Here is a 14,538-nt window from a genome sequence, read left to right on the forward strand (position 1 = left end):
ACTACTATGAAGGGATAGAATATGACTCTGAAAATGAAAAATAAAAAATATTTTTTAAAAAAGGATTGATAAGATGTGGGTTGGAAAATGGAAAAAGAAAAATTAAAAAAAAATTTTTAAATATTAACTTTGAAAGACTAAGGAATCATGTTTAAAAGCCATGAATTCTATGTGCTGCATTCCCCTAGTGCTGGCGTTCTGCCATTCTCATCGATTGGTAAACTTGGTCTTGACTGGCTGTTCTCGCTGATCTTCGGGGGGGGGGGGGGCCTGTTGCCGTGGTTCCCAAATATCTTTGTTGGAGGCAGAATTGCCCCACCCTTGCTGGTCTGGGCTAAGTAATCTGCTCGGGTTTGCTCTTGGGAGCTTTTGTTCCCTGCAAGCTTTCCGCACAGCTTTGGAGGACAAGAGTGAAAATGGCGGCCTCCCAATCTCCGCCCCAGAGAAGCCGAGAACTCGGGGCCCCGCTCCTCAGTGTGGCCCCAGAGAAAAGCAGTCAGTCACTCCCATCTCCCCAGTCTCCGGCCACACTCCAAGCTCACCTGGCCTGTGACCCAGCGTTTCTATCTCTGGCACCTGACTCCGTGTGGAGTCTCCAAACCCAGCAGATCCCTGTGATGTACTCCCATGCTGCTCCTCCCGGGGGAGGAAGGGGAGTCTCCCCAGATCTGCCACTTTTTGGGTTCTTGCTGGAAGAGCAGAGGCCCGACTGTGCCGCAGATCACAGTTTATGGCAACCCCGAGCTGAGAGCCCACTCCTCGGTTCCATCTCTGCAGCTGGCTTCCCCACTCCAATACCTGGGAGCTCTGCCGCACTCAGGCACCCCTGGTCTTTCTGTGACCCTGAGGGTCCTGAGACCACAGTGTCCCAGCGAGGGTTCCACCCCCTGCTTAGCCACTGGAGCGACATCCCTCAACAGACCTGACTTCTAAAAGTTCCGATTTTGTGCTCCACTGCTCTATCACTTGCCAGAAGTGGCCAATGGTGGCCCCCTTCCCCGCCGCCTATCCTCCCGAATATCGCCTCGGATTCACTTCTCCGCATGTCCTATGTTCCAGAAAGTCGTCGCTTTTCTGTTCAGAGAGTTGTTGCTATTCTTTTCTTTGATCTCCCTTTGAGTTCATAGGTGTTCAGAATGGTTTGATCCCTATCCAGCTGAATTCCTGGGACCAGACAAAATCCAGGTCTCCTACTCCTCCGCCGTCTTGCTCCCCCCCACAAGACTGCTCTGCTCTTTTAGTTTTTTAATTTGAGTATAGTTGATACACAATGTTACATTAGTTTCAGGTGCACAACATAGTGACTGGACAAATTTATACATTAGGCTGTGCTCACCGCAAGTGTAGCTACCAGTTGTCCCCATACAACACTATTACAATATCATTGACTGTGTTCCTTATGTGGTGTCTTTTATTTCTGTGACTTAATTCATTTCATAACTGGAAGCCTGTACCTCCCACCCCCCTTCACCCATTTTGCCCACCCCCCACCCCACCGTCTGAGAAGCATCACTTTGTTCTCTGTATTTATAGGTGCAGACTGCTCTTTATATTCAGAACCAGTGGCATACACCTAAGTGATTATCACTTGTTCATGGATTGTACAAGGATTCTCTAAGAAATCAGCAGCAAATGACAAATGCTTCCCGATGGAAGCTTGAATATCTTTAAACCTTTCTCTAAGGAAAATAACATGTAATTGTTGATAGATTTGAACTGGTTCCAAATCTTTGTATGATGTGCTCTAAACACTTACACCTCACTACCAAGCACTGTGTTTATTCTATGGATCTCCAGTACCCTCTGAAATGTTTAGTGCTTTGGTGAAAAAAAAAAACAAAAAACAAATAGAAATATGAGAAAGTTGTTTTAACTTTACTAATTCATATTCTGAGATGAATAAGTATTTCAAAAGAAGTTTCAACTGACATGAATTCTGTTATATAAATATAAACCCAATGCTAACTCTTTTAAAATTGAGCAAAATCTACTTTGTTAAATACACGTTCACTTCCAGATTGGCTGGCTTATGATAAGAAAGAGTCAAAAGACAAAGAAAGTAGATAACTGTATAAAAGTGGATTCAGTGACTCTTTGAGCCACAACTAAGGAAACAGAAAAAAAAATATTATTAGCAGTTGAGAATCCATTTCTAGAAGTAGAAAGGATTAGCTAAAGTTGAATTAGACACATACCAAAAAAAAAAAAAAGCAGATGATTAAAAGTACAAAGAAGAATAAGACAGAGACTAGCTAGAAATTATATAGCAGTATATTATAAAAGAAGTGACTATTGAGCTGATTCCAGTACGGGGGGTACACTTAACTGTGAATGGGATGCAGGCAGGCATGTCCACCTACACAGTTAATTAACAACATTTCAAAGAACTCTGGAAATTCCTTTTTTGTTTAATTCAAGTATTTGAAGAAAATGGGAACAAGTTTGGAATTCATACTAGACAGATGAAAGAACTTTTAAACATTTAATATTTGCTTAAGTCGATATTAGGGGAAAGCTGGTATTCTGGAATAATTTTCTTCTAAGTCATAACTCCGCGAGTGTGAGCAGAGAGAGCTAACATGTGGTTCTCCATGCATTGACTCATGTTCTCCTTGCTCACCCTTGAAGCCACCATCCTGTGCTTTCAGTACCTTGACTCACACACTTCATGAAAAAAATACATCAAATTCTCTCTTCTCGGTCCCCTCCATTCCTTGTAATCCAATTTTTCACTCCCCAAACTCTCCTGGTATTGCATTTTATTAAAAGCTCCCCTGCCCAACCAGTCATCGAATTCAATGGTCCTTTTTTTACCAGGCTTTGAGTCTATGACCTCACCGCTTTCCCTGATTCTCTATTCTGTTGGCCTTGACATGCTCTCTCTCTCCAGGTTGTCCTCATGCCTCCCAAGCCCTTCTGCTTTGGTTTCATGTTTTTCTTCTCCCTCCTTGCTTTCTTCTTCTTTGTTCCCCAAAATGGTCCTTTGGTAATCACTTACACTTGCATAAATACAAATACCATTGTTTATATCTTTTAAATTCTAAAGAAAATTACAAAGATACCAGTTGCCAATTTTCTTAACCATGGTGTGCTTAAATCATCACGTAATACTCTAACTCCAAGAAGTGAAAGAGAAATGACATTTGAGTTATTGAAATTATTTTAAAGATCCCTCTGTTGATCTACAGTTTAGCATTAACCCATGTATTTCAAAACTACAGGCTTTGGCGTGGTAACAAAAAGCTTCAACAAACTAAGTGATCTTCTGTATTTATTTATTTTTCTTTATAAAGAATATTGTTATAGTTTTCTGTGCTGCATCTTGTCTGATGTGCCTCATCTAGGAAATTGAGTTATTGTGTGTTAAGGGTTTTTTTGAAATGTTTGAAGTCTAGCTACTGAAGGGGATTGAAATCAGACACAAACTTGCAATACAATTTTATACCAAATCTAAGTTAGAAGTTTGAACTTTAAGTATAATTTGGTACTACTGACATTCTCATTCAAATTTTAATACAGCCATTGCAAAAAACAGTACAGTTTATAAATATTTATAGTGCCAACAAATTAAGTGAGAACTACAGAGAAGGATTTTATGAGTGTAACAAATATGTATCATGAGTTCATAAATTCACTTTTGTTTTATTTGTGTAATATAAATTTTAGTCCAAGTCATATTGAAAGGAATTTAAAGTCCAGCAATAGAAAAGGCCACTGGGTAAGAATGCTTAAAGAGTAGAAATTGCTATGACTTTTGAGATCATGCCAGTTCATCCTGAACCTAATGAATTCTATTAAAACCGGAAATAATAGTTTTTCGGTTGTGATCAGGACTAACTGTAGGAGATTAAATCTGATGGTCAGGAAAGGGAGCAGTCAGCGTGCAGTTTGCCTGCAGGTAAATTGCCTTGTGTTAAACTGAATTCACTAGCTAAAGCAATTATTTTTCTATAATATTCTCCCTTGGGAGGGCACTGCAAATGATACATGTAGCAAAGCAAGACCGAAAAAAAAAAAAAGGAGAGAGAGAGAAAAGATGTAAAATATTTTCTTATCAATAAAGTGCTGTAACTGTGAAGGTAACTGAATGATACGTGTAACAAACCAACAACCCAAAAAGGAAAAAAAAAAGATGTAAAATGTTTTAATAGTGATATAATCAGAGGCATACTTACAATAGTAATAGTTTGGTTACCGACCAGGGTCCTTGGGCTCTCCAAGCAAAAGAAACTGACTAGAGACCATGCAGGAGTTCCAGGCAAGGCTTTTTTTTTAAGATTTTATTTATTTATTTGACAGAGAGAGACACAGCGAGAGAGGGAACACAAGCAGGGGGAGTGGGAGAGGGAGAAGCAGGCTTCCCACAGAGCAGGGAGCCCGATGCGCAGCTCGATCCCAGGACCCTGGGATCATGACCTGAGCCGAAGGCAGATGCTTAACGACTGAGCCACCCAGGTGTCCCTGGGCAGGGCTTTTTCTTGGGTCTTATGCCCCAGCACAAGGGATACAGCAGAAAGGAAAGGGTCCTTCAGACTGGCTTTCAGAACAAGGACCCACAAACTTTTTTTTTTTTAATTATAGAATTTTAGAGCTGATTCTAATCATTTTTTTCATTTTTTATTGTTATGTTAATCACCATACATTACATCATTAGTTTTTGATGTAGTGTTCCATGATTCATTGTTTGTGCACAACACCCTGTGCTCCATGCAGAATGCACCCTCCTCAATACCCATCACCAGGCCAACCCATCCTCCCACCCCCCCTCCCCTCTAGAATCCTCAGTTTGTTGTTCAGAGTCCATCGTCTCTGACAGGAAAGGACTGACATTCAAGCATGTAGAGATGGGAATTTCTTGGCGCCTGAGCACTTGCAGGTCATGCTTCTTCACGTGTCATGTGTCTAATTAGCATGTTAAATCTCCACCCCTGGGCTTGATTTTTAGCATTATAAGAGGGAGGGGAAAGTAGTGAAAGGTCAATGCTGGGGTCCACCTTGGCACAGACTGGTGTGGTTCAGTCTTCACTAGTCTTCACAGTGGAGTCCCTCTTTTGGTGAGCATCCTGCTTCCTCATTCCTGCAAGATATGCTCCTCAAGAGGTACAGAATGATGGATTTTGCAGTCAGGGTTGAGGGGACCTGAGTTCAATCCCTGCTCTGTCTCAATTTGAGTTCCTTGAGTTGAGGAAAACCTAAAACTGCAGAATAACTTTGCCTACTCACATGAACTGGACATATTTCTTGCCTCACGATTCATGTTCAAATGCATCAGAGAATAACAGGGAGTCCTTGCTCAGGGAGGTCTCACACTGGTTGTTTTAAGCCCCCACCACACATAAGTTCAAGGGCTTTCCATTTCACACCAGCTGCCCCTGTGTTTTCAGAGTTCCAAAATCAATTTCTGGACGTTAGAATTGCCCTATGCCATTGAGGTAGGGACTGTCTTCTTCCCACTGAGGTAGGGATGAGCATCGTTTGTGTTGTGCAATTATTGGGCAGTCCCTGGGCTTCTGAGCAAAGACCATCATGTCCCCTGGACACTAGGGGCTCCAGAGTTTGTTCATGCTGATGGCTGGGAAATCAACAAAAGCTGACCCCCTCCTCTTCCTGTGGCTTCCCTGCAGGTGCAGTGTCCTGGTCCTCTCCATCATCATACTTCTTCCTTCTGGCTCCACCATGCAGCTGCAATTTTTAGGTTATTTGGGAATCAAGAGCCTGGCTCTTTATCTATTCTTTTCAATCTATTGTTATGGCAAAAACAGTATGATCTTAGTTGTTCAAGGCTGACATTCCCCCAAAATACTAAAAGGCATCTTTTGAGGATTAAGCAGCTGGGCTGTTTTCTCTGCTAAGAGCTCAGAAAGCTTATTTTGATGTGTAAATGTCAAAGATTGGCTTCTTTGTTCTTTCGCTGGCGCTGTCAGTGGTATTTTCTGGAAACAATTGAGGAAGAAGGACCCAGGTCCCTTTAGGGTATGAGGAATTGTAAGGGTTTGGAAGGGAGAACAGAGTAGGTAAAGGGATGGTACAACTTCATAGCTGAAAGTACAGACTGCATCGGATCAAGTTTGGGGTCTTTTATTAAATAAACAATTTATTTAATTTATTCATTGAATTGGACAATCTATTTTACCTCTCTGTGACTCACTTTCCTTACCTGTGTTAGTTTCATTGGAGGGCTCTCTAACAAGATACTACAAGCCTGAGGTCGTAAACAACAGAAACTTAATCGCACAATTCTGGAGGCCAGAAGTCTGAGATCAGTTTCACTGGTCTGAAATCAAGGTGTTGACAGGGCCATGCTCCCTCTGGAGCTCTAGACGAGGATCCTTCCTCGTTTCATCCACCTTTCCTGGGCTTGTGGCCACATCACTCCACTCTCTGCCTGCGTGGTCGCATTGCCTTCTCTTCCTCCTTGTGTCTGATATCCCTCAGAGTCCCTCTCATAAGGATACACGTTACTGCATCTAGGGCCCTCTCAGATAATCCAAAGAAGGTAAAATTCACAGGTTCCAGGGAGTAGGACGTGAATGTCTTTTGGGAGGACTATTATTCAGCCCACTATAAATTGGGTTTGTAAAGTACCTACATGAATATTAAAGAGATATAAATATGATAAATGCTTAGAACAATGCCTAACATGCAAAAAAGCACTCATTAAATGTTAGCCCATGATGGTAATGCTGATGAAGATGAACAAGAAAATTCAGACAAAAAGTTTCAAACTGAACAAAATAATTTTTAAAACGAACATATGTATTGGGTCTTGTCTCTGGATTTTTGATGTGCGCTAACCTTAAAATGTTACTTTTCAAAGGACTGTATCTCTATATTAAACGATTATAATCCAATAGTTTGGGCATATGGTATACACAGCCATTTGTGGTTCTGTCTTCTGTTATTTTTCACTTAAAATTTAAATCATTTCAACAATTTTGTTCATCCTGAATTCTTCCTTTTTTTAACTTTTTTCTTTTTTTCTTTAAATTCAATTAGCTGACATATAGTACATCATTGGTTTCAGATGTAGTGTTCAATAATTCATCAGTTGCATATAACACCCAGTATTCACGTGCCCTCCTTCATGCCCATCACCCAGTTATCCTGATTTCTTCCTAAGGTTGGAAATCAAAGTTGTGATATGATAAGATTGTCTCCTTTTGCTCTCTTGTCTCCTGCCCACCTAGGATACAGATCTGATGACATTCAACATTTCTGTACACCGGTCATGGTGGCGGGAACATGGGCCTGGTTGTGTCCGAAGAGTGCTGCCTCCGTCAGCCCATGGCATGATGGACGACTACACTTACGTCTCCGTCACAGGCTGCATTGTTGACTTCCAGTATCTAGAGGTCATCCACAGTGCTGTCCAGATACTCCTCTCTGTAAGTAGCACATTTGTATTGTTGTCTGATCTAGACTCTCCTTTATTGCCATTTTGTAAGTAAACCTCTGTCCACACCCATCTGGTAGATAAAGCCTTAAGTAAGCACATGGAGAACAACCTTTAAACAATGGAAATAGCAGCAAGTATGCTAACATCAGCTATACTTAATGAGGCTACATCTTTTCCTCTTGGTATCCAGACACTTTGTTTTAGAACTAGTTAGTTGCTATAGTTCTAACAATACACACCATTCAATGAAATAGCATCACTGTCCCCCAAAAGTAGCCTTGTACATTCTCTACTTACACTTCTGCTACTACTTCTACTTCGAAAGCATTCTTTAACTACTGTGCATTAGTTCCAGAGAAAGAAGGATGCAAACACACTCAATGGCTTGCTCAATCTAATAAGCCTCGTATTTCAAATAATAAATCCTTAAGAAAACAAATCCCTCCAAAGAGTTTTCCACATTGTAGTGCCTAAAATTTGGTGTCAAGATATAATTCCATATAAAGGAGCAGAGAGAAGGAGTGGCTTGAATGGACCACACAAGGTTTATCTGCTGGGAATCTGTTAATTTTTTCTACCAGATTGTCCCACCTACAATTTGATTACATTGTGGAGTGGCATTAACTTAAGATATATATCATTATCAAGAATGGTGTTCCTTTGAGATCCAGCAAGGACTTGGCATGTTGAGTCAATATATAATAAAGCCATTTTCAATCACAGTTTTTATATAAACCAACCATCCATCTCAGTCCTTCTGTCCAACTGGTTAGAGATAGAGTCAGAAAAAAAGACATAGGCTCAATAGTGAATAAATAAACAACAGAAATATAAGAGGCGCATGTCAGTGAAGAATGTACCTTGGAATTATTTCTAGAAAGAAGGTTGAAAAATCCTTCCTATCACTTACTATATCTGTTATCTACTGCTGCATAACAGACCACTCAAAAATGGAATTACTTTGAGCAATATAAATGTATTGCTTAGAGTTCTGTGGGTCAGGAGTTTGGGCAGGGTTCAGCTGAGTAGTTCTTGTGTTCCACATGATATCGTGCAGGTTCACTCATATGAACCTTTCATCCAGGAGCTCTGCTGGAGCTAGAATATCCAAGAAGGCCTCACTCATATGTCTGGTGCTGGCTGTTGGACCACAGTCTCCTCCAGTCTCCTCCTCCATCTTGTCTTTTTGCAGAAACTTGACAGGCTTTCTGATAGCAAGGCAGCTAGGTTCCAAGAGAAGCCCAACATGTAAGCATTTATCTGGCATCTACTTGGGTAATGCTGACTATAGCAAGTCGTATGACCAAGCCTAAGCCGAATGTAGAGGTGTGGCTATAAAAAAGTGACAATACCAGGAGCCGTGGCTCACTTGGGGCCACCAATGTAGTGGTCTTACCTCACTTGTATAATGTATGAATTATTGTTCTTTAACTTGCATGTGCAAGTTCTAAAAAAGTGTTTTAGAGCACATTTAAAAATATAATTTTATAGAAAGATGGAAGATTAGAATAAAAAAATCAAAGCTTGTTTAGGGTTCTAGTTCAATGAAAGGCAGACTGCACAGGGTAAAAAGTAGAAAGAGGCTGGGCTTCAATACTTACGAATTTTCTTTCTGGGATGTAACAGGGAATCTGATTATTCTTGGTTTCTATATATTGCCAATTGTCAAGAGATGCTTATCAGTCTTTTCCTATTTTCTGGTTATTCTTTAATCTCCTAGTGGTTACATATGAAACTGTGGCAAATATATATGTTTAAATCATTGTTTTAAAAATATATAGAGGCAAATATGCTCTTAAAATTTTTCAGTCTATTTTAAGGTACACTAGTACTCTATTATTATATACTAGATTATAAAGGTTCTTACTCTTTTTTTTTTAATTTTTAAAGCATTTTTCTAGAGTCTTTCATATCTGGACAGGTCTCCCTCCTTTTAAAAAATTATTCATAGTAAATTACTAAACCATTTTGTGGAATGATAGCATAATGTTCAAATTTTTTATAATGCAGCGGAAGAGTATGGAATCAAAAAGTCACTTCTCCATATCAAATGAATGGCAAGGTTACAGTATTTATTTGATTATTCAGGGGCTGAATTGGCACATAAAAATATACACTAAGGAGAAATACTAAATAAAATATATGTTGCCACCTAAAGTACTTGTCAGTTATAAATTAATTCCTTGACATATTTGTTTAGTGAACATTCAAAACTGTCCACATGCATTTATAGTCCTGACTATACTATTCAGCCTTCCAGCAATAAAAGGATTAGTTGCTCATCTCTGACTTTTCTTGGGTAATACACTGTGAGACAAAATTTCCAATATTTTATCTTTTTATATTAAAATAGAATATACCCTGAAATTGTTTCACACGTGTGAAATTATTTATTATTTTGTGGTTATATGGGCTTTCTATATTTTCCACTTATTTCATACAAATGTGTTTATAATTATTAGAATTACAATTTTTAATGTGATGACATGGGAGCACTTGCTATAGTAGTTGCCAGCATGTGCTGAGATGTCCGTCTTATTCCTGAAAATGGGGGTGAAGGTTGCAATAGTTAACAGCCTGTGTTATATGGGCAACAACTTGGCAAAGGGATAAAGGGCTTTGAAATGGGGCAATGCCCTGGAAGCCTGCTGCCCTGGAGGGGGGCTGAGGGAGGACCCCTGTCATCACTAGAGGCACAGAGAGATCAAGAAGGACAGGGAGAGGCCGAGGGAGGTGGGCAGGATTATGGACTGAGGTCCTGGGGTTCAAAGGCAGCAGCTCTCTGGCAAAGTGAGAGAGAAGTATTTGAATGATTTACCCATGGATACAGCTGTGCTCTGCTGATGAATCCTACCTGTATTGTCCCACCTGAGAGTAGAGCTTGGAACTGGAAAGCATGAAATCCCAGTCATAAATATCTACAGGGACTATGTACAAGCTTGACAGAAAAACAACAACAACAACAACAACAAAAATAGCAGAATTCGGCAAGAAGGCAATGGCCTGGGATCCCCTGTGGGACCACGTGCCCGGCTCACCTGGCCCAGCACCTGCGCTCCGGCTTCTGCCCTGGGTCAGCGCTATTGTCTCTGCACAGCAGCTTCCTGTCTTGGGCTTCCTTCACCAGCACGCAGGGTGAGCGGAGGAGAGAGAGAGTGCAAGGCAGAGAGGGGCTTCCTGTGGCCCTGATCTCACTGAAGCCTATAGCAGGGCTCCTGCAAATTGTCAGAACACCAACTTAAACTCCAAGGTAGAATCCAGAGAAAAACTGTGGGCAGTATGAGGAGAGGAACAAAATCAAATCCATGGAGGAGATGACAAGACAAGGGTGGTAGCCAGGATCAAGCTGTGGGGTGATGTAAGTCCCTCCTCTCTGTGAGCACTGTCCTTGCCCTTGGTTCATATGTTCATCATTTCTACCGGAAGGGTGGCCAGTAACTTCCTAGAGAGTTGATAGTCTTTCTGGCCCCGGTTCTGCTTCACCCACCATCACACGTGTACTTGCTCCCCCAGGGATGATTACAAAGTGCCAGTCTGATCACTCACTTTCCTTCCGATCACCAACCAAAGAGTCCCGTTACCTTCAGGATGATATCTGATTTCGTATCTTGTCACATGAGGACCTCAGGACCTGCCCCCTGTCTGATTCCCACCCTCATCTCCCAACACTCCCCAGAAGGAGCCCACTTGCCATCTTCACAGAACATGACAGGTTTTGCAAGCACGTCAGGTCTTCCAACCTGCAACACTGCTTGGAATGGCTCTCCACCTCACCCTCCTCCCTCTCGCCCCACCCTCAGCTCGCCAGCCACCTGGCCACAGTCCACTAGTAGATACCTTTCCCGCAAAGGTTTCAGGACATGTTAAGCTAATTTTTAAATAGATAATGCATTCACTTTGTCCAAAAACATAAAAATACATACAGTGAAAATACTCCCTTGTGCACCCCTTTGCCTGGTTTCCCCATTTCTGCACCCCAATGGGCAACCACTTTGTTTTGTTTTTAATGCTATGCACATGATTCTGAAGAGTCTATATGAAATTCAAGAAAATGTTTATCTTCTTTGTCCCCCATAAAAGACAGCATATGACATGCACTTTTCTGAGTCTTTCCTTTTTTCTACTTATTATATATTTTGGAGCTTTTTCCATTATCAGCACATCAGTGGTTCATTGTTTATTTAATTCCCCCCCTATTGACGGACATTTGAACTATTAACCTCATTCAAATATAATGATGTTGGATGTCCAGAACATGGATATAATATAGCTAACATATTATATAATACATAGTATACTATAATATCAATTATGTATCATAGTTATATGTTATATAACTATCATGCACAGTCTTAACACTAAATAACTGTGTGCACGTGTCACTGAGAACATTTCCTAGACCTGCCCCACTCACTCACCCCCAAGCTGTACTAGGCAGCCAGCCATGAGAGCAGTTTCATAATCACTGAGTCTCTGGTCTGTCTCTCTACCAGAATGAAAGCCCCTTGAAGGCTAGAGTTGTGCCCTTTTCTTACTTGTTCATTTCTGTAAGTCACAGTGACTAGCTGAGTGATGGCACGTGAATATTTGGTGAAGGAATAAATGGCCAACAAACAAGAGATTCCAAAGTCTGAAGTGGGTAAACACAAAAGGAAGAATCCACTGACCAAAAATGGCAAGAACGAATGCACTGACAAAAAACAGGAGCCAGAGTGAACTTCATCTGGGAAATGAAGGGAACATACGCAGAATGTTCTGCACAGTGCATGACACAGAGGCACTCAATAAGTGTTATTTTTGTATTGCTATTACTGATGTTCCTAAATACAATTGCTCCGTGCCTGTCCCTCTCCTGTCCAGGTTGGTCCTTCTTCAAAGGCCAGGGTCTCCATCCTGGTGGGCTGTGTCTGTTGAACGCTTAGGTGCTTAATCCCACACCTGACATCCATTTCCTGCATGAACAATCTCATTTCTATGATCTTCATAGGACACTCAATCATGAATTTTTATTCTGAGGACTGAACGTTTATTTACTATGTATTTATTTTCCTCATTCTGGTTTCCTAGAGTTCTTTCCTACCCATGCCTCTTGAGAGCATTTGGCTGACTAAGTTTCATACTTTCATGAAAAATTTCAGAATTATCCTTGTGAAACAATGATTGAAGTAGCAAGTAAAAGGCCAGGAGCAAGTTCCTGAACACTGTGGCTTTGACTCCTTATTTACCCCATATCCCTAATGCCTATGGCTGTACCTAAATCAGAGTGGCTCCTCATTCAAAGTTGTTGAGTAAACTATATAAATTTTCTGGATTTTAGTTTTATAAAACACAAAGTGCATAATTTTTAAACATTGAATATAATTTACTGAGGTTATGTCCTAATTTTGTTTCATACCATTTGGTAAAGAAAACCTATCCAAACAACATGCTTCCAAGTTATTTCTGATGCAGATGTTATTTGTTTGGATTGGGGTGAGTACCCAGATGCAGGGAAAAGGAAAGTCAGTCTGCTCCAAGACCATAACTCTGCCTGTGAATTTGTTCTTCCATATCTACATGTTATTTGAGAGGGCCTTCACTAGCTTAGTTACTTTACTTCCATTAAGGAGAACATCACGACAGTTTCTGGTGAAAATGTAAAATTATGTTCAGTTAAATTTGAAGCACTATACTGTACATATTTTCAAATCAGATTTCCATTCTGGAAATTTAACACCACAGATTTAAAGAAGAAACATATATGAAATCAAATACTACCACCTAAAATACAGCATTTCCTTTTTCCACTAGAGAATATAGATAAAATTCTTCTGATTGATAGAATCTCTCTAACTAGTTAATCTCATTCTACAGTGTTATATTTTACTCATTTAATTACCAAACATCTGAACATGAAATCTTCCAAAACTGAAATGAAACAAGTAACTAAAAGTCATATTTGTACACATATAATAAGCAAAAGATCATTATCGGTAACATATGATGAAGTCATTTAAATGAATAATAAAAACAACGAAAATTTAATCAGTAAGTCAATGAAGAATATGAACAAATGTAATCACATAAGAGAAATCCAAATTGTAAACAAAGGTGTAAAATATGATCATTTTCAATAGTATCTTGATCTGTGCAAATTAAATTTACACTAGTTTAACAACTTTAAAAACAATAACACATAACATTGAAGTAAATTTCTACTAACTTACTGGTAAAGGCATTCTTTATTGCAAGGCCCATTAAAATGTCTGTACCTTTGGCCCCCTAAGCTCACTCAGTGGAATTTCTCCTAAGAAAATAATTCAACAGAAACAAAGAGCTGCCTGCATGATGTTCTTTTCACTGTTACTTATGATAGCAAACCTAGGTATGTCTAAATATATCCTGTTCAAGACAGTATAACAATTTACAGTACATCAACACGATCAGGAGATAGCAATAACTATAATAATTTTATATAAAATTTTATATTAAAACATGGAAAGGAATTTCTGATTTAAATAAGCAGTCAAGGAAAAGAGGTAAGATGCAAAAACAAATGTGGAATCACGTGTTTTCTCCCAAAATGTTTTTAGACATTTTGTCACGTTTTTAACATACTGTTTAATTGTCACGTGATTTATATAGAAGACTGAAAGAAATGTTATGGTTGTTTTTCTTAGATCATTAAACATTCTTAAATCTCATAATATTTACATGATCATTTGGAGGCACTCTTAAATCTAAAGTTATTATAAGTTATTCCGTTTTAGTGGACTGCTCAGTTCTGAGGTCAGTAATAATGAATATGCAACTTAAGGCTCTTTTTCAATTTTTGATATTAGTTATTTGCTGGAAAATAGATTCATATACTCATGTTAACTATTAAACAACAGATAGCTACATAGTTACATAGAGATAGGGATATATAGATTTTTTAAGGAGCTTATTTTTTTTTAAACTAGTAGACAAATTCTAATCTCTAAACCTGGAAGAGATCTTTAAAATTCACCTTACCTATCTCTCCTTGGAGATAATTTTATACACATATTGTCTTTTTTTTTTAAGATTTTATATATTTATTTGACAGAGAGAGAACAAGCAGGGAGAATGGCAGGCAGAGGGAGAGGAAGAAGCAGGCTTCCCACTGAGTAGGGAGCCGGATG

The 14,538-nt window shown here is 39.6% G+C and overlaps 1 protein-coding gene across 1 annotated transcript in view; it reads left to right on the forward strand.

The window, feature by feature from the left end:
* Nucleotides 1-14,538, forward strand: part of NKAIN3 (sodium/potassium transporting ATPase interacting 3) — a 250,982-nt gene that overhangs the window by 120,412 nt on the left and 116,032 nt on the right. Inside the window, exon 2 of the mRNA XM_081816055.1 lies at nt 7,188-7,385. Coding sequence (XP_081672181.1) covers nt 7,200-7,385 — 186 coding nt within the window. The 5' untranslated portion in view covers nt 7,188-7,199. The remainder of the gene's footprint in view (nt 1-7,187; nt 7,386-14,538) is intronic.

This window comes from Leptonychotes weddellii, chromosome 4 (assembly GCF_054177405.1).
Source record: "Leptonychotes weddellii isolate Sample4059 chromosome 4, ASM5417740v2, whole genome shotgun sequence".
Classification (NCBI taxonomy): Eukaryota; Metazoa; Chordata; class Mammalia; order Carnivora; family Phocidae; genus Leptonychotes; species Leptonychotes weddellii.